This window comes from Solanum pennellii, chromosome 12, assembly GCF_001406875.1.
Source record: "Solanum pennellii chromosome 12, SPENNV200".
Taxonomy (NCBI): Eukaryota; Viridiplantae; Streptophyta; class Magnoliopsida; order Solanales; family Solanaceae; genus Solanum; species Solanum pennellii.
Genome location: NC_028648.1, coordinates 2540261 through 2562256, shown reverse-complemented (window position 1 = coordinate 2562256; position 21996 = coordinate 2540261). Strand labels below are relative to the sequence as shown.

Genomic DNA, 21996 nt, shown 5'->3' with positions numbered 1-21996 from the left:
TGAGTTTTTGAGATTTTTGGTATACTATGAGTTTATCTTATGGTTTTAAAATATTATAATTTACTTGAAATAATTCAAAAGGATAGAAAGGGTAGAATGTATGCGGATTAATTTTCGATACATATTCAGTTTAAAAGCGAAGTATACGTGAAAAAAAGATTGTAGAAAAAGAGACAACAAAATAGCATGAGACTAGCAGGATGTAATAACACGTGATAATTGGATACTACCACTAAGAAGAGAAGTCATTTTCAATTAAGATGAAAGGTTAGTAGGTAGTTTGAGCATTGTCGATTTGTCGTTTTTAATGAGTTTCAAATTTGGAAAACGGATTGTTATGATTGATTTTTCAGGTTCTTTTCACTCTCAAATTTTTTAAAAAAAATAAAAATTAGCTAAATATGTCTAAATACACTTCAACTATCAAATATCATTTTTCAAATATTACATTTTATGTTTAAACAACAACCTAATTTTCAATTAACTAAGAAGTATACTTTGGATACATTCATAAAGTAAATATATGATATTAAGATTATTTTTAAAAATTACATTGATTTAACACTTAATAAATCGTTAAATTTGTGAGATTTCACAGTGTCTAACTTGAGATTCTATCATAAATAACTTTTATAGCTTTTTACGGTAAAAATAAGGTGAGTGTACGCTCTACCTCTTTCATATACCCCCACCAATAGGAATACAATGAGTTTATTGTTATCATAAGTGTGCATATTAATTAATTAATTAAAAAAATAAATATAATTAACTAAAGAGTATGAGGACCAAAATTGTATTATACATATCTTTGAGGGACTAAAATGCTAATTTTAAGTGAAGGCTTTAATATTAAAAGCTTAATACGCGGTTCGGAAGAATAAAAAGCGATAGAAGGCCACGTTTCGAAAATGGGAAAATGGATTAAAGTTAAGCAAACTTGATAATTGATATGGAAAATTATTAACACTATGAAACTTTTTGTAAAATAAATAGAAAATTTAATTTAAAAAATACTCTATATCTCATGTATTTGGATAAATATTTTGGTTTAAATTAAAAAAGGAGAATTGAAATCAAAGTTGAAATAATGTTTAATACGAAGGAAACTATTTTCTTGAGGAACAAGTGAGTTTTTGATTTATTTTTTGGGAAAAGGGTCCGATATACTCCTTAACTATGTCATTTAGAGCTGATATACCCCTTGTTATGAAAGTGGCTCATATATACCCCTACTTGTAAACAAATGGCTCACATATACCCTTTTCCTCTAACGGAAATGAAAAAAAATAATTTTAATTCAAATTTTATTATTTTTTTCTAAAAAATATAATCCCATATGAGTAAATTTAATCCTCGTCAAACATATTTTTTTTNTTAACTAAAGAGTATGAGGACCAAAATTGTATTATACATATCTTTGAGGGACTAAAATGCTAATTTTAAGTGAAGGCTTTAATATTAAAAGCTTAATACGCGGTTCGGAAGAATAAAAAGCGATAGAAGGCCACGTTTCGAAAATGGGAAAATGGATTAAAGTTAAGCAAACTTGATAATTGATATGGAAAATTATTAACACTATGAAACTTTTTGTAAAATAAATAGAAAATTTAATTTAAAAAATACTCTATATCTCATGTATTTGGATAAATATTTTGGTTTAAATTAAAAAAGGAGAATTGAAATCAAAGTTGAAATAATGTTTAATACGAAGGAAACTATTTTCTTGAGGAACAAGTGAGTTTTTGATTTATTTTTTGGGAAAAGGGTCCGATATACTCCTTAACTATGTCATTTAGAGCTGATATACCCCTTGTTATGAAAGTGGCTCATATATACCCCTACTTGTAAACAAATGGCTCACATATACCCTTTTCCTCTAACGGAAATGAAAAAAAATAATTTTAATTCAAATTTTATTATTTTTTTCTAAAAAATATAATCCCATATGAGTAAATTTAATCCTCGTCAAACATATTTTTTTAACTTTTTTTATTTCAATGACTAATTTATAATTATTATTTTGATAATCAAATTTATTTATGTTTCACTAATATACTTGTAAAACTTATTGTACATGACCAAATTTTTTCTTCGAATACGAAATTAAATTACAATACACACAAAAAAATAGTTTAATTTTTTTTTCTTTAAACTAAGGAATGAAAGAAAAAAACAAAATAAGAATAAGAAACTCAAATAATTATAATAAAAGAAGTCAAAAAATAATTTATGTATGAAAAAATTAAAATATACCTTGAACTTTGATAGAAGAATCATATACATCCCTAAATAATTTTTAAAAAAAAATTAGAAGTAATAAATATAAATTTAAAACTAATTTTTTAACTTCCGTTAAATGAAGGGTATATGTGAGCCATTTTGCAACGGCAGGGGTATATGTGAACCGTTTGTATAACGGTAAGGGCATATATGAGCCACTTTTATAACGAGGGGTATATCAGCTCTAAATGACAAAGTTGAGGGGTATATCAGACCCTTTTCCCTTATTTTTTTAATTTATTAGCAAAAGGTAAAAACATAATATTATATTTTTCTAGGGGTCATTTAGTTTGAATTCAAGTTATGACGGGATTAATCATGATAAGATTAGTTAGAATATTTTTTATTGAGTGTCTGGTTTGTTGTATCCAAAATAACAATCTATTTGTTTAAAAAAATGCCCTTCGTAAGTGTAAAAAGTAATGTAACAAAAGGGATGAAAGTGACATTTTTGTCATTTACTTATTTTATCCCGGAATTACTATACCATCCAAGGGGAGGGATAACTTCTAGTCCGCCCTCTCTTTCACAGCCTAGGAGTACACATCGATGATCCCGGTACTAATTATTAATCCCAGAATAAGTTATCCTGGACTTGACAAACCAAACAACAAATAATGTGGTACTATAATTTACCAAGACTATTTGATATTATCCTTCACACCAAACGACCCCTTAATGTATAGTAAATAATATTTGTACATTTTTCCAAACTGTTTGTGTTAGATTTTTAAGAGGTGTGAATAGAAAATGAATAGATATTTTCCTGAAAAGACAGCCGGAGAAAGGATGTAATTTGAATAACACCTTTTCACCGTGAATAAGTTATGACTTTTCTGATAAAGGATGTAATTTGAATCACACCTTTTCACCGTGAATAAGTTATGACTTTTCTGATAAGACATAATAACAACGTTCACACTATAAATACTTGTCCATTTCCTCATATTGAGAGAGTGTAATTTTAATCCCTTTTCACTTCGGATAGATCGTGACTTTTCTGATAAAGCACAATAACACATGTTCACACTAAGTTTTATTGGCTATAAATACACGTTCATTTCCTCATATTTTTAACTACGAAACATCTAAAATACTCTCTTCTACGTACTACTTACTGCATTAAGCAATAAGATCTAAGTGCGATTTGATTGGTCTTTTGAATTTGTTGAATATTGGTATTTGAATTACCCCTATATATTTGATGATAATCTGCCTTACCCCTACCTTAGGAAGTAGAGAGATTGTTTCCGACAAACCTTTGGCTTAAGGAAAAACAATTCAAAGCCGTTCAGAAGAAGAAATGAAAGAAGTGGAAGAAGTCATGGCAAAATATTATAGAGAGCATGACAAAGCAATCTACAAAAAAGGAGTAATAACTACGATAGAATACTAGAATAATCGAAAAATAGTAACAGAAATCAAAGGACAGAAACTTCAACTAACTAGTAAGTAAGGAAAAACGAGTCAAACGCTCAACTATCTACTAAACTTCTATCATAATCCACTTCCTCCTATCTAAGGTCATGTCCAAAGGTGAAATTGTGTCATGTCATATGAAATCATCCCTCGTCAATACTTCAGACTCATCTACCACAAGAATAATGAATCAGAATGTATGGTCTCACTCTCAGAATTATGTTAAATTTTATACACATTTTCTACTGGTTTCCTACAATCAGGAGCTTTACAATACTTCAAAAGATATACAGTTGCTAATGTACACTCGGTAATAATGTATCTATGCAAACATAATACTTGACGACTTTGTTCTAAAGTCACTTGTGTATACAACAGTCCTATTACTTTTCCTTCTTTTCTTGGTTTCTCTAGTTATTTTTTTGGCTTGATATCCTCATGAACGTTTTGACCCTTTGCACCGGAAGTACGGTGGAGGTTTGGTTGAAGATGATGTTATGCAGCATTCAAACCAGTCCACAAGTGAATGAATTAGAAACAAGTAAATGAGAGACTCTACCTTGAACTATCCACAGCAATCACTAGTTTTTCTCTATCTGAATGTTGTTGAATGTTGATCTCCACTCTTGTATAGCAAGTCGCAATGTGTGGTTTGGCATGACTAGCTTGTGCTGTAGTCTCTGTTTTGTCATCGGTGATACACTGTATCTGTCAAACCATAATTTTATTGCTCTATGCTCATACGTATAGCCATCAGCTGCTATCTGTGGATCTTCCATTACTTCCTGCAAAGATGTTGCATGATAACAAGAGCAGAAAGCAGAATAAGATGCATGCAGAAAAATCACACTAGAAATGACTAGGTCATCCTCTGGAATTTCCAGTTCTCACCTGAAGGATCGGGCATAAGTACGGAATAGGTGCGTGTATAAGGTTCTTCTCTTCATTGCTATGCATGTCAGCATATCCAGCAAGTCTTTTCAGAAGTGGAAGAACTTCAGTATCGAGGTCAGGTCTCTCTCGGCATCTAAGCATGCAGCATTTTAGCGCCATCCTAGCTAGCTCCTCTACTTCAATCAACGGCCAATCAGGAACTGACTTATCAAGTATATCCACTAATGAATTACAATTTATAGCATTCTCAAATTTCATTATAAGGCCATTAGGACGACGAGCCGCCAGCAATTGAAGTATTATTATTCCAAAAGCATACAGATCAGATTTTGGTCTGAGTGTGCCAGTTCTTTGATACTCTGGATCCATGTAACCAAGGGTGCCAGCAAGAACAGAGTTCCTGTATTCTGTAACATTTTCTGGTACAACATCTGATATAATCTTTGCTAGACCTACATCTCCTATTTTGCTCACAAAATTTTTGTCCAACAATATATTTCCTGGTTTCAGATCTCGATGAATAACAGGCTCAGGCTTTGAGTTGTGTAGGAATGCAAGAGCACATGCCACTTCAAAAAGTATCCTGAATCGAGAAAACCAAGGTAATGGTTTGCTGTTCCGTTCCAATATGTGATCTTCAAGGTTTCCATTCTCCATATACTCATAAGCAAGGCAACCATTTTCAGGACAGGCTCCAAGCAGTAAAACAATGTGTGGGTGATGTAACTGGCTAAGAACCTCCACCTACAAATGATTACTACTATATCAACAGAAATTGAGGATATCTGCTATAAAGGACTACAATTAGATCCGGGACTAACTATATCTGGTAAACGATCCATGAATTCCTGACACAAATAATTGTGCACAAGATCTAATACATGATGTATGAGGAGTGGTTTTGAGGAAAAAAGGGCAAGGCATGTTAGGTGTGAAGTTGGAAGTCTTGATATGTGTTAACAATGATACTGCAAAAGTGTTTGAAACTATAAACTACTGCAGAAGTGTTTGAAACTATAAACTACTGCAAAAGTGTTGGAAACTATAAACTACATCACCTACGAATACAATAGGGGATGGTTCTTCTCTTATTAATTGATATGGTAAACTCCATCCCCCTACCAAAGAGTCAATAGTGGCCCTTTTTTAACTTTGCTCCCTGGTGACTCGAACCTCAAAACTCTTGGTTGAGAAGGTGGAGGGGTCTTTCCACTACACTATGCGTAACTTCTCTTTTTTTTTTGATAAGATAAGTGGTATTAATAACAGCATCAAGGAGGCATGTCTAAAATTGCATAACTTGAAATGAAAGAGTAAACATCAAATTTTGAAGAAATACCTCTTTTAGAAATTCCTCTTTCTTTTCTGATGCATCAGAATGAAGAACTTTGATGGCAACAGGGGTGTGATCAAGATCGCCTTTGTAAACTTTCCCATATGCTCCTTCACCAATCATCTTAGACTCAGAAAAGTAATCAGTAGCAACCTCAATCTCTCCTCTAGTAAACCTTCTATATCTGCCATCAGATGATAGTAGTGCATCAACAATTCTCTTTTTCTCCAAGGACTGCTGAAGAGCCTTCAACTCTGCTATCTGCCTCTCATAGACCTCTTTGGAAAGCAATTTTCTTGCTATCTCAACCTCCTTCTCAGCTTCCATGTGCTTCCCCTTCTCTTCAGCAGCAATTTTCCTTAGATTTTCTTCTCTTTTCTTGGCGGCATTCACTTTTCCAGACTCTTCAAGGTATTGCGAAGAAAATAACTGGACCTGAAAGACAGTGTGCGAGGTAATGCCAGATCTTGCTTGTAGAAGTGGACAGACTCATGATGGGGGGGCATCAGTGTCTTGCCTACTGGAGTTACCGTATCTCACCAACGTTGTAAAGCTATTAGCACATGGAACTAAGATAGATTATTGAGATCCTGATTCTAATCAGTAGCATATATTTGTTGTTTCCAGTATGTAAGATGGGAACTTCATGATTACCATATGATTTGAGGTGAAGTCACAAGAGCTTTACCTTGTTCCGGGCATGGGTCAGGTCCTCACATGCTTGATTGTACATTGCCAAAGTATCCTGTAATTCTAGGCGCAACCTCTCCACTTCATCCTGAATGTCTACCTGCGGATAAACAGAAATAACATGATAAAAGTACCATATCAACATCAACATATATATAGATTTAATTATACTAAATAATATTATCTTTCAAATGACATTTTTTAAATATAAGCAAACAGAAGTTTTACGAAGAACTTGAAGAAATGCATAAGAGAATAGTTATCAGGTTACCTGCTCTGAGTAAGTGGAAGAATGACATCCCTTGACTGCCTCCAGACCTGTGGTCACATCTTCCAGATTTCGGTTACTTCTGTGTTGAGGACTGACATAACTAGAAGAGTTCCCATGGAAAAATTCTAGAGAATTCAGATGGCTAGTTGCAACAGACGATGATCTGTTATGGTAAACACTTCCTGCGGAGACGGAAGATGCACTGGATTGTTGTTTATTGATTGTACGAAGGTCACGCTCTGTATCACAGTATACAAGCACTTGTTAGAAGTCAGAAACTGATATTCCTGATCGGCAGAAGAAAGAGAACTTCAGAAAGTAAGATAAACGATTGTGAGACCAAAAGATTTCAATTTACCAGCAGCCAACAAGGGATTTAACGAATTTGTCATAAGCTTATTTGAGGACACCACATAAACATCACAACAGTCTGGAGCATGCTTGAGGATAATTGATGGCACGCTTGATCCCTTCAGCTTCCTAGTAAAAATTGATCTAAGGTTTAGCACAACTAGCGACTGGAAATCATAAATCCCCCACCAAATCATGGAAAAATTACTTTCTTCTAACAAAAAAATCATCAGAAAAGGTCAAGTTGCAGCCAGAGATTATAGAACCTGGTATTCTCAAAAGAAAACATGATTGCAAAATGGATATTAAGCAACATTTAGAATAAATATGAACTACAATTCGGGTAACTCTTGGTAAAATTTAATATTAGAAGAACAAGCCCTTGATGTTATTACCAGTATAAAGCTCCAATCAACAAATATACAACTTTCTTTCAACCCAGTACACTAAAGCTCCAGCTATGTGCGGGGTCCGGGCAGAGGGCCGAACCACAAGGGTCTATTGTAAACAACCTTACCCTGCACTTTTGCAAGTGGCTGTTTCCACAAATGGAACCCCTGACCTCCTGGTCACATGGCAGTAACTTCACCGATACGCCAAGGCTCCTCTTCTAAATCAACAAATATAATGAGATAATACTGACAAACCAAAATTCGAGTCATCTTGACCCACATACCTGGCAAAGTAACTGGGGGAGAAAGAGCCCAAGACTAAACTTTTAATCCCAGACTCATTTACATATTTTAGGAGCACCGTTGCAGGATTATTCCCTTCCAGCACCAAAGTCTCAACCTACAGGAAGTTCAGACATAAATACACTTGAAACTTTAACTTACTTCAACAAACCAAAACACAAAGAACGAGAATTTTTTATTTGAGGAAGATCTTACATTTTTCCTTTTGCATAAAATCTTAAATGGGATAAAGATTTCTTCACATTTAGCCCTCTTATCACCCGTATATAGTTTCACCACATTAGCCTCAAGCCCATCAACAGGAATATACTCTCCTGCTACAATATTGATCAGACATAGACATCATTAACGAACAGACGAAACAAAAAAGAAAATAGGAACCAACATTCAAACTAAAAACTAGTATTGGGAAAGAGGAGTTCAGCCTCAACTACCTCTCACAAATACAAACAACCAGCTCACTTTCATGAAAAAGCAAAGCAATTCAAAGGTAATATTTTTCTCCATGAACAATTAAGAGGTACAATTTTTTTTTAATTCCCTTCCCAACACACTTATCAATCTATCAATCAATCAACTAACCTCAATCCACAATTAGTTGGGATCTGCAATATGAATCCTATAGCCATTCCGCTCTTTTCAGGGCGATAGTGATTAATAATTTAGTCTGATTTTAAGAAAAAATTATTAGTTCTATTTACCTGTTTAGACATTTTTTTTGTTGCTTTTTTTCAAGTTCTGTTTTTCAAAAACCTTTGTGGTTACACATTGTGTTAATTTTTCACTCCAAACTATTTTTTGATAACCGTAATATACAGGTCAGCTTGTGTGCACCTCGACTATCATCCCCTTAGCCTACTACCAGCGAACATATGAGAAGAAATCATCTGAGCATGTGTCTGAACCTACTTCATTGACCACCAGGCTACATGCAGCCCCTACTTCTCCTAGCATTAGCAAAATTAATCATTCTCCTCTTCAATTCTCAATGAACCTATCATTTGTTCAATTTAGGAGCTGATTTTTCACTCAAAACTTCAAAGAAAAAAAATTTCTCATGCATGTACATGTTTCTCACAATATATTATAACACTAACATATAATTTTCCAAAATAAAAGCATTATGCAAGAGATTTTACATGGAGTTGGAATTGTAGTGATTGTAGGCATAACATGAACTAAAACAAATCGATTCGCTTTAGGCAACAGTTTCTCTACAGCCCACTTCACCGCACGTTGACTCCCGTTCCCTTCAACACTCTTAACAGCTACCGCCACCGTTACATTCACCGGCGCCGGCGCCGGAGAAGCACCAGCATCTCCGTCAACCTTCACTTTCATTTTTTTCCGAAACAGAGAAGAGTGAGAAGAAAAATAATTTTTGAAGACTTTAGGGGTCAATTTTCAGTTATTTAAAAGTTTGATAATTGGGCCATAAGAAGACCGGGTCGGCCCAAAAGACGTGCAATGGTCGGTTAGATGATTCTGGGCCCACATGGACTATTTGGATTATTTAGAATTTTTCCTCTATTTTTTAATTATTTTTATAAAATCATTTCATTTTCAACCAATAAAAAAAAGGAAAAAAAAAACTCCTTACTACTAATCGAGTTAAAGGTCTTTTGAAAACCGTTTCTCTATCTTTTTGAGGTAAGAATAAGGTCCACGTACACTCTTGTTCTTACCAGAGCCTTATTATGAAATCTCACTGAATATGTTATTGTTATTGTAATAGACACTTCATGTTATATACACTGAGTGAGAACAAGCTACATAGTAATTATATTGATCGTGAAAAATTTGTAGAAATAAAAATAAAAATTAAGGTTATTTTCGTTGTTGGCTTTGTGGGATCAATATATGGTCTTGTAGTCGATAAAATTAAAAAAAAAAATTACAAAATAGGATATACAACTATATATATACAAGTATAAAGTATGGTCTAAATAGACAAACCACTTAACTTGATCACTATAGTGGAAGAAATTCTTGTCCTAGCTTATGTAGTCGAAATGAAAGAAGAGTGGATATGCTTTAGATACCTTAATTTGATTCGTTGATTACTTAATTGATTCTTAAAGAAATAAGCATACAAATAATAATAAGAAATGATTTTTACTTTTATTTACATATAAATAATGTTGAATGCCTTGAATCGGACCCGTTACAAACAGAAAGGACGGGGGTCTCGCTGCCCGGTCAGCGAGTCGGGGGGTCCAGGGGGGCGACGCGCCCCCTGGCCTGGGGGTCCGGGGGGGCGGAGACGCCCTCGGCCCGACGGTATACAATGTTGTTGTATTGGGCCCTTAATTATCTGTTAATTCTGTATGTTGGGCCCAAGCCTGTTAGGGCGTAGCTTAGCACTATATATAGACGCTATGGCAAACCCTATTCTGTAACTCTGTTCTTGCCTCTCCATAATAAAACTGCTCTCCCTCTTCCCGTGGACGTAGCCAATTTATTGGTGAACCACGTAAATCTGTTGTCTTGTTTTTCGCGTTTATATTTTCTCGTATTATCTCGAATTCCGCATAACAAATAACATTGCTAAATTAATAAAATTTGTGATAAGACATGAAAAATGCTTCTTTTAAATTGTTTAAATAAACTACTTTTTTAAAAAATAAACAAAAGAATGTTTCAAACTTGAACAGCTCAGAGTCATGCACTACTAATAAACTTCTATATACACTAGCAAATTATCTAAAAGAAAATTACAGATATAAACAATTCATAATTAGTGAAAACAATAAAATAAAGTAGGTAATTCATGACAAATTTAAAAAAAAAAAAAAACTAGCAATGTTATAAAATTTATATATATTGGCAATGTATATAGATTGGATCAATACATGATCTAGGACAAAAAAAGAAGCAGATACAAAAACTGAAACTATGCAACTTATTCAAGCATATTAACCTAGTGAAAATGTTATATACAAGGCCTCGAGAGACCGCGATTTCTGTTATGAATCTGAAGTAATGAGGCCTCTGATTCAACAACTATTGTAGGAGGAGTTTACTCTAAAATGTAAGATAAGTTCTTATCAATGTTGCACCAGTAGGATCAGATAAAAGATGTCTGATTAAGCCTTTTCTCATGTCATTTGGTGCAATAATAAACATGTAGAAGGCAAATAACATGAGGTCTGCTGAAGAAAGACTTGAACCAAGAAATCCCTGCCACATCCTGAACCAAAAACACTTCTCGTTACTGAAAGATGTAACTTATATACACTGACAGTATACGCTATCAACGTACTTTTACATGTTGTAGGATGTTAATTACCTTCCTTATTTTCTATGTTACTAATCTTAAACTTATTATGAACGATTACATGTAGTTATCTTTCAAGTGACCTGATTTCATTAGTACTGAAATTCTCATTGTTCAAAACGAAAGTGTCTTGTGTATTCAAAAAGGATTTAGCTTATATACACTGACAGTATTGTAACATGTTATAGGATGTTAACTTCCTTATTTTCTATGTTACTGATCCAACTTATTATGAATGGTTACATGTAATTATCTTTCAAGTGACGTGATTTCTCATTAGAACTGAAAGTACAATATTGTCACTATTCAAAACGGAAGTGTCTTATGTATTCGAAAAGGATTTAACTTATATATACTGTCTGTCTAACGAATTTTTACACTATCAAAGTACTTCAACATGTTGTAAGATGTTGCCTGCCTCAGTTTCGATGTTACTGATTCCACTTTATGAACGGTTGCATGTAGTTATCTTTCATCTGATCTAATTAGTGTAGAAGTTATTAGTGTATAGAATTTAAACTCGTTAACAAAAATAATGGGATGAAGGAGAAAGATCAAGCCATACCATTTTGGCACACGGAAGAATGCGCGGAAAAATGACCTTATCCCCTCAATATCCAGCTGCAATATCAGAGCCAGTCCAAATAGGAAAAACGATCTTTGTCGTTTTCGTTCTTGTGGCCAAAGAGTGTTCCAAGCTGATAAAAGATGAACACTTGCTTAGTTCAGAAGGGTCAGAATCTACGTTGCTTGGACTCTCCACAAATGTCGTCAACTGTGTTGGATTCACCAAAAATGCACTACTTTTGGAGGATCCAACACGCGTCCAGTGGCATTTTTGAAGAGTCTGAGCAACATAGGTTGAAATGACATCAATGAAATCCAGAACAGCAGAAATGTATCTCATGTACCTTGAGTTGATATACTCGGGATACTTGAACTAGTAAGCATGTTCTTGCTATAATTTTGTCGTAATATATTTGCAAGTACAGAGGCGCATTTTGGAGCTTCAGAAAGTGATCTGACGACTGAATAACCTGTTTATGCAGTACAAGTTTCAGAAATCAGCATATAAAGAACACCATATTAGGGTCATGGGTTCGAGCTGTGGAATTAGCCTCTTGCAAAAATGCAGGGTAAGGTTGCGTACAGTAGACCCCTGTGGTCCAATCCTTCCGCAGACCCCGCACATAGCAAGAGCTTAGTGTACCGGGCTGCCCTTTTTTATATTAAGAGTAGTGTATTTTCTTCTCGTATTACCTGTGGCTGGATGAACCATGCTAGCAGCAGCACCAAATGCAAGTGTTTTTTGTTCTGTATTTGGCAAAGATCCACCAACCGGTATGTAAGACCATTCCTGCATAAAATTTCACTAACGTCATGGTTGTCGTTCTCTAGACTAAAAACAAAAATTGCACATAACGAAAGGTGGATTGGATTACCTCCTCGTAAATTTCTTTAATTCTTACACCAAGGGTGTTCAATCGGAGCATCAGTTTTTTCTTTAACAGATCGAATGGCATTGCATCTTTTGAAGCCAAACAAGTTTCCTGCAGACAGATACAGATATAAGTCCCACATAGCCAATTGTAGTAATGTGTGGAGCATAATAACAAAAACTAGTTGGCATAATATCAGAAACTAGCCTCGAAAAAGACTCGTGTTGGAGACATGGGCATGGCATAGAGAAATGTTGGATATTTAGCTTCTAAAGATTGAGCTTCGTGTCTGACATAGTCTCTATAATCCATGAAAACCATCAGGCTCGGGTCAAATGGATTGTTATCAACCTGAAATTCGGAAAACAACAAACAACCATACAATTACAAAGCCAACCAAGCTTATATGTCACAATATAGCAGTTGGCTTTTTATCAGATGAATAGGAAGTCCGATTCTAAGTTAACAATAGAAACAGAATAGCCAAATTGAATGCATATACCCTAGACGAGCACCAACCTATTAAATAAAGTAACGATAGACCAAGAAAAGGAAAAATGAAACAATTTGCTCACATAAACTTATCAAGTTTAAAGTCTTTCAGGTGCACAACATGCAAAAACTTTCAGAATTACTCTATGTCTATGTTAGATGATTTTTCTCTACCTCAACTTCCACTCCATAAGCTGTTTGAACAGAAACTCTAGGACCTCCCAACTCATACTGCAAGAATTTCCCCGAGGCTGCTCCCGATGCGACAGTCACAAACCTGTTATCGTAAGTTAGAAGTTTCAAAATGAGAAGAAGTCAAATTTCAAGTCTAAAAAGTGACAAAACAAAAGCTATACCTGCAGGGAATCACAACATCACCCTCGCACTCTACAAGACTATGGCCATTTGTGGCCTCAACAATCCTATCCACTTTCGAGTTTAGATACAAAACACCTGCCTCCACACACCTAGGAAGATTAATGTGAATTACACCTTTAAGGAAACTAAAATGATGAAACATATTGTAAAGAATAAATTAACGATTCGTATGACCTAAGGAACAAGTTAAGTAAATTTTACCTTTTGAGTAACTCCTCGTGCAGAAAATGGCGACTAACTCTTCCATAGGCACGGCCAATAAGAATAGGTTCATCATCATCAAGATATACAATGGTATCCCGCCAAACATGTTCAATGCAGGCTTGAAGACCAAGATCTGAAAAAAGAAGATATAAACATCATTTGAAAGACTAATCGAGAATCAGAAACCTCAAAACAAATAATGACAGACCCTGTGTTCATGCATGTAGCTAAAATAAAGTGAATCTTCTGCTATCATCATCTTAATTTTATCAATTTTCACTAAGTAAGGTAAGTTATTTCCCGATATCACCAAGTCTCCTATCGTTGGACCATTGATATCCCGTGACTTGTTTTTGAGACACTTTTGTAACTTTCTGTTATTCCTTATGATCACCTTTGTTCGGATTATTTTGCATTCTTGATCCGTTTACTCATTTGGTTCTTGAAGAGAAATATGATAAGGTTTTGGACTCTTTGAACTACTAAAATAAACCACATATTCGAATGTCCCCTTGCATACGCACTTCTAGTGATTACCATCATACTTTGTATTCTAAGACCCTTCTTAATATTTACTATTAATGAAAGTTAAATGCGAGGGATCTAATCATTTTAAATTAGATTAAGATAAATGTCATAGTATGTCTGAGAAATTAACAATTACTAGGAATCTCAAGTAGACGTATTGCTAAAAGGGAGAATGTAAGTCCAATGTGCTTCAAGAAATCTCTTAGTAATAAGCCTACATGCAGAAGTCTGACTAAGGTCCGGAAAATAAGATGTCCTGTTTCATGAAAGGATATGTAGACACGAAAAGACTCTTCGTGAAAATAAAATAAAGATTACAACCTTTGAACTCGTCCTCCCATACACCATAGTTGTTTGTGAAAGGAAGATCAGGCCCAACGAGCCCCACGTTCAACCCCAATTTAGCTGACTCCGCGGCAAGAGCAAGACCAGCAGGACCACAGCCGATTACCACTAAATCCAGTACGGTTTGTCCAGCAGATATTTGTCGTAACTGCAAGCTGAGATAGTATGATGAACAAAGCAATATAGTATGCTACAGTATAACAACATACTCAGTGTAATCCCACAAGTGTGGTCCGAGGAGGGTGGCATGTACGCAAACCTTACCCCTATCTTTGTAAGGTACAGAGGTTTTTTCCGAAAGATCCTATAGAAAACTGAAGTTTTATATTGGAGAAAAGAGATAGAAAATACAAAAAGAGACACAAGTATCTCCTATCTCCAGAATAATCTTTTTGCATATAAAAGATTAATTTTCAACATAGCTACATTACTAGATCTATTATTTATATAATAACTAAATATACCTACTTCATAACCAATTAGGATAAAGACACATAACTTCTAGTGACCATAAGGAACTTCCAAATAACTCCCAAAATTAGTTAGAAACTGATTTATCGTCTCCTAGATTTCTCCGCTTCTTCCTCCTTGAATAACTATGGAATATACATGGCTTATCAGACCCTTGGCTCAAAAGGGAAGAATCCGACACGACAACAAAGTAGAAAGATACAAAACAAATGCAGCAACATGTAGCAATACATACTACAACAAAAACAATTTTTAGCAGCGATAAATATATACATTAACAAAGAGCGCTAAAATCTTTACCGTCATTAGTTAATTAGATCCATTGTCACTATAGCTTTTCGAGACATTCACAAAGAGTGATATTTGCCACTAAAAATACATATTTCGCAGCAACTAAGCTATTGCCCGTTAATTAACTACAGCTAAATATCATTTTTGGTCTAGTTACACATCAAAGAATAAGAAACTACACAATAACTAAATAATACTACTAAAAGGATAAGAATTCAACTACGTCTAAGGTCATGTCCTCGGTAAACTGAGTCAAACGACTACTATATAACTTCAAATTATTTACATAAAGGGGTCAAGAAAAATCAATCACCTCATCAGAAAGCTTAGACTGCTGATCCATATCTTTTTTCTGCTGCATTTGAACAAATACAAGTTGCGAACCACCGGCTTTTATATAATCTTCTTCATCAGCAAAATCTTCTTTATCAACTACACAACTATCACTACCACTACTGCTATTACATTTTACTTTCATACTACTCATACGCCAAAAAGATTGCTTTTTTCTTGGCATAACTCTCCTCCCGACCAACGGTTTCAATCTCGGACGCGTAAAAACTGCCATTGCTCCAACATTTTGAGCTCCAACACACTCCATTTCAAGTATATCCCCTTTTATCTAGCTTCTTTGTTTCTTTTTTCTTCAAAAATGTTCAAAATCTGAGATCTTTTTCCATTATTTTAGTCAATTGGGTGTTCGAAAACTGAAAAATCTTGAAGAAATTTGCAAGAATTGAAGATTAATTTGATATAGATTTTGGGAATTTTGCTGTTCTTTTTTGGATGGAGGAAAACAGAGAGAATAAGTTATATGGATAGGGAGGAGGGAAGTTTTTTTGCTGATGTGTACAAATTTTATTTCATGAACAGACACGTGGAGGGATCTGATTTGCTGGAGTTATTTCATCTTGACAATAATTTAAGACTTTTTTTTTTAAAAAAATGTTTTTTTTTCTAGAGAAAAGACATACGGACACCATCAAAGTTGTTCCGTATTTACATAAAGACACCTTAACTTTTAAAGTGTCCTATCACCCCACAGAACTATTTAATTTCTTTGTAAATGGACCATTTTGACCCATTTTCTCGTCTATGTAGTGGCGCGTGTTGCTCAACTCCCTATGATCTAATTCGACTCGACCCGACCCTATTCTTTAAAGAGAAGTCATCTTCTCCATTTCTTTTCTTCTCTGTTTGTCTTGCACCTTCAAGAAATTTTCGTTAATTTTTCTTCATTCAGATTTTTTTTAATTCAGCTATGGAGTTAGGTGACAAAAAATTTTTGAATGTGGGATTGCTATTAGTTGCAACCCTTTTGATAGCAAAACTCAGACCTAAATAACTCACACATTTATGCTAACTCAGAACAAAACCAATGCGTAACACTTTCTCCATTAACCATTAACCATTTTCTTGTTCATCATGTTCCATTGGCCAACTTGTGGCAGACAATCTTTTTCTCAGTCATTATGGCCAGTTGTGATGCTTAGACAGGAGCATTCATAGCTTGGAAGTGTTTACTTTGAATTTATTGAACAAGAAAATCACATTCTTCATTGATCCAGAAGTTCCTCGCCAATAGTGGTGTCTTATTTTCTTAGAGAAGATGATGAAATGGTCAAACAAAGAGTATCAACATTGATTTTGCTATGGAAAAAACTATGAAATTGAAAAATTAGGGCTAACAATGATTATTTTGGGTTTAAATTTGGGGAAGATGGCATAAATTGATAAAATAATTAATAATAAAGAAAAATAATGACATATGGCACCTTTAAACTGGCCCATGGCAGTAAAAATAAAGCATGACGCGCCTCATGTGCGTGGTAACAACTCAGATTAGGAAATGGGTCAAAATGGTCCATTTACAAAAAAATTAAATAGTTCTGTGGGGTAATAGGACACTTTAAATGTTAAGGTGTCTTAATGCAAATACAGGACAACTTTGATGGTGTTTTTATGTCTTTTCTCTTTTTTCTACACACTATCTTTTGTATTTGATTCTTTGAAGTTTCACTAGAAAAAAAAAATTATCAATATTGGCTTGTTTTCAAACATGTGATTAAATTTCTTTTACCTGTTATCGTATTATTTGTTGTTGTTATTGTTCTTTTTTTCTTTTATTTGTAGCAAGTTTTTTTTATATATTTGATTTGGATATGTTTTTATTCGAATCAAGGGTCTATCAAAAATAGTTAATTTATTACATTGAAAATGTTATCGTTGTCAGTAACGTAGTCATAGCTATCCCAGGGTGTCCAATTGGACACCTTTCACCGAAAAATTATATTTTATATGTATATATTAAATTCTACATTTAAAAAATATGTATTTAAAATTGAAAGCCTTGATAAAAGTTCTGTCTTTGGCCTTGTGATAATTAAGTGTTCATCTGAATGAATGAGTTTTGGGTTTGAACCCTAAATAACACAATATTTTTTAATTTTATTTTACGAGTCACACACCATTATTTTTGGATATTCTTAGTAAAGTTTCTGATTCCGCCATTGATTATTGTTGGTATTGATGTTTCAAGTTCTTCTAGTATAATTAAGGGAAAATACACAATTACCCCCTAGACTATGATCAAAATTTCAAAGATGCATCTTAACTAAAATAAGGTTCTATTACCCCCTGAACTTATTTTTTTGTAATTTTGCGCACCTTTTATCTCACGTAGAACACTCCGTGACTTTATGCAATTGAGGCACGTGGAGATATTTGAATGCCTCGTAAGCCAAAAAAGTGCACAAATTTACAAAAAGAATAACTTCAAAAGGTAATAATACCTTAGTTTAGTTAAAGTGTGTTTGTGAAATTTTGATAATAGTCCAGGAGGTACCTGTGCATTTTTTATATAATTAATTGCAAGCTTTAATTAGAAATTGGAAGAGTTTGGACATGATGAAATTGACAAAAAAATAGTAATTGCAGTTAAGTTTGAAATAAAAAATATTTGAAAGTTCAAAATGTGGACATTGAAAATGTTCAAATTTTGAAGATGTTTTCCATCATTTAAATTTTTTATATATCAAAAATATTTTTTAAAATATAAAATACTTTCAAATTTATCAGAATTTTATATACCGATTCTTAAATGTCTGTTTTGGTAGAATCAATATTTAAATTTATTTGGGTTCCTACTCATTTTAAATTTGATTAATTTTAATTCGACTCGCTTAAAATTGGTTGATTATATAAGAAATGTTCTTAGTAACATTAAAGGGTTAAAAATATAATTAAAATATCTTAATTTATTATGTGTCATATCTGAGTTCTCACATAAACTGTCATCAAATATTTATCAAAAGTCAAAATATATTTTACATATTCGTTGTTTATTTTTTTCTATATAAAATACCACTATCATTCAAGTAGAAAAATGATTAGTTCATAATTAAGATGTGTTTTGATAAACATTTGACGATAGTTCAGATAAAAAGACTCACACATCAAATAGTTCAGATTCATCTGTTTATGAATACATCAAATTCATTTTCATTGTTAGCAAAGTTATTTCTCTTTTTTCCTTCCATTTATTATAGTAACGCATTTTGTGTGATAAATACACTAAAAAAGAAAAAAGATAAATCTTAAGAATTATATAAATATGCTCGACTACAAACAGATACGTCAACAAACAAATGTCTACTTCTAAAATTTTAATAATTTAAAATACCAAAAATACCCTTAACAACCAACAGTTTGCTTGTAGACTTTTATCAATATGCTAACAAGCATCTATTGAATTGCTCTTCTAACTTATTAGCATGTGATTTGAAATTGACAATATTGGTTTAAATTTTAAATTAAGCTTTCTTTTCTGTTACATATAAATATATATAAAACTTGTTTGTCTTCTTTATATTTATGTCTACAATAAAAACATTTTAGTAGGCAAATCATGTGATTAGGCAGACTTGTGCCTTTACACTAAAATATGAAGCTTTTTTTTTAAATTAATTCTTTCTAAGTTTTTCACTTTACCCTTTCACAAGAGTTCCCTTTTTAAACTCACTGGACGATGATAGGGGTGTACATGATCGGCTAATGATATAAGCAAAAAATTTATAAAGGGTATCCAAAGTAACGGATAGTGACGTAGGCAAAAAATTTGTGAAGGATCTCCAAAGTAAAGCCAAAATAGAAAGAGGAAAAAAATATAACCATGGGGGATTTGAACCTTAGTGCCAAACACACTTTGCAAACTATTATCACTAAGCTAGTGTTCTTTAACTTTGAAAATTATTCCGTTTTTTAATTAAGTAACCGTTTTAAAGCAGACCACAATTAAATAAAATATACAAAATGTTGATGTCTACGATTCGAACTTGGGTATTGTGTATAGATTGAGCACACTTTAACCAGTGAGCTACGGCTCAATAGTATTTTTGAGAGTGTCTAAAATACTTAATATATCAATATAAAGTAAGATTCGGCCTATATATAACGAAATTTTTTGACGAGCAACTGTAGTTCCGTCCCTGTGACCGGGTTGGTTCGGGTTTTTCAAATATCAAATCAAACCATTTGTGTCGAATTTTTGAATTTATAAACCAATAAAACTCGGGTATTTCAACTTCGGATTTTTCGGGGTTTTTCGATGAAGTATACATACAAACATATAATTTACTTGTACTTCAAATATTTCTTTAGTTCTGTCAAAATGCAACTATCTAAGTTGTTTCTTGAGAGAATAACACAAAATATAATATGATTATTGACACTATCTATGCAACAAAACTATAATAATGAAATCACGTAAAACAAATATTGCATATTAATAAATCATGATGAAATCGATCATAATTTAAAAGTATTAAATCATGCTAAAATAAGTTTAGTAAGTATTAGTTACATGACTAAATATTTAAAAAAAAAAGTAAAATTAGATTATGTATTTTAATTGTGAGATATTCGATATTATTGTCATTCTTAGTGTTGAATTGATTTCTTTTTTGCATTAGTATTAATTTCATTTTGATTTAAACTTTATTATAATTACCAATATGTGTGAACTATAATCTTTATTGGATCATTAAGAATTCTAACTTTCAAACATAAAATATATATATTAAAAGATAAAAACTATGAAAAAGTGTAAGAAATATTTCAAAATTATACCCAAATAAATATTTTTACGTATTAAATAAAATCTTAAAAATTATATGTATAATATCGAGTTGGTTTTTTCTAGTTGAAACCAAACTTACCCAACTATAGTGGGATGTTTTTTCAAAATCACTAGTCGAATTTTTTTTTGGTTTGACTCGATTTGCCGTTTGATTCGATTTTCGATTTGATTTTGTACCCTTATATGATGACTTGAATTTGTAATTTTACAGTTGGAGGTAAAGGGCAATTACTATCTAACACCACATTTGTTTTTATTAAATTAAATTCAAGATGTCTGAAACTGAATAATTAAGATGTTATTTCTAAATTCAAACGCTAAAAGGCAAGTCTAGTAAATATACAATAAAATAGTTTCATTTGTACCAAAGAAAACCAACTTTTCATAAACATAAAAATAACCCAGCGATATATGTATACGCAACAAAATAAAATTCCAACAAAATGGTTATAGGTATATATAATGTATCAATATTGTATAAACAGTTAATACTCGTGTATATATGATGTTTAACTATATATCAATGATATATATACATTGTTGATACAATAGAAATATACATTCAGTATACATTGCAGATCAAATTTTTTTCAAGTTTAACCAACTCGAATCTCCTCTAAATAATTTCAAAAATTGATATATGAGATCTTCTCAATATTTCGAGTCTTTCAATATATTATTCACTTAAACCGAATCATATTTATTGCATGGCGATTTTCGAAGTCGAGGTTTGAACATGAAAGAAGAAAAAGAAGAAGAAGGGGAGGAAAACAACGACGAAATAAGTATGAAGAAGAATCCTGCTTTGTTTGGATGGTTGTTACGTATTGTTTCATAATGTATTATATTGTATTTTATTGTGTTATATTACATCACATTGTATTGTTTTAATGAATACAATATTTTGATAATGTACCGTTCTCCGTCGTTACACAATGTTGCATATCCATAATTTGAATGATAAACCTAATAAGAAATATAGGGTATGATGTATAGATATTATGAAAACGTAGGATAAAAGATGAAATATGATAATTAAGAAAACAATATGATCACCCGCAACTAAGTCGTTACATAAAATGAGTCTTTTTGTTATTACCTAAACTGCAATATAACAAAATTTACATAACAATCAAAATAAAAACATTATATTCAAATCAATAATACAATATATTACAACGGTCAACCAAGTAACAACCATCCAAACAAGGTGTGAAGGAAGAAGGGAGTTTCGAAAAACTGAAAATAATACAATTTATTCAAATATTATAAGAAATATGTTTTTAAAAATATATTATCCTTGTTTTTTATAAAAAATTGACACATTATATTATCAGTATATTAAAATGTGTGATAAATATATTAAAAGTGATTAAGTAAAAAAAATATTATCGCGATATATATATATATGGTAAATATTTTATATTTATGTAAGTTTCCATATATGTAAAAAAATATATGGTGAACATAAGAGGATATTCACGAGATACTTGTTCTGGAA

General features: G+C 32.6%; 2 protein-coding genes across 2 annotated transcripts; both read right to left on the bottom strand.

The window, feature by feature from the left end:
* Positions 1 to 3692: 3692 nt before the first annotated feature.
* Positions 3693 to 9339, bottom strand: LOC107005811 (U-box domain-containing protein 34). Its single transcript, XM_015204464.2, has 9 exons — positions 9073 to 9339; positions 8129 to 8250; positions 7915 to 8030; positions 7246 to 7367; positions 6888 to 7126; positions 6615 to 6716; positions 5933 to 6361; positions 4591 to 5337; positions 3693 to 4484 (listed from the first exon to the last, which is right to left on the bottom strand). The coding sequence occupies exons 1-9, from the start codon at positions 9272 to 9274 to the stop codon at positions 4281 to 4283; spliced, it is 2283 nt and encodes a 760-aa protein (XP_015059950.1). The 5' UTR covers positions 9275 to 9339; the 3' UTR covers positions 3693 to 4280.
* Positions 9340 to 10727: 1388 nt separating this feature from the next.
* LOC107007293 (lycopene epsilon cyclase, chloroplastic) lies at positions 10728 to 16292 on the bottom strand. Its single transcript, XM_015205851.2, has 11 exons — positions 15672 to 16292; positions 14573 to 14744; positions 13721 to 13856; positions 13498 to 13608; positions 13316 to 13418; positions 12857 to 13000; positions 12653 to 12760; positions 12471 to 12567; positions 12122 to 12247; positions 11776 to 11908; positions 10728 to 11123 (listed from the first exon to the last, which is right to left on the bottom strand). Exons 1-11 carry the CDS (start codon positions 15957 to 15959, stop codon positions 10958 to 10960), a joined length of 1584 nt encoding a protein of 527 aa, XP_015061337.1. The 5' UTR covers positions 15960 to 16292; the 3' UTR covers positions 10728 to 10957.
* Positions 16293 to 21996: the final 5704 nt, after the last annotated feature.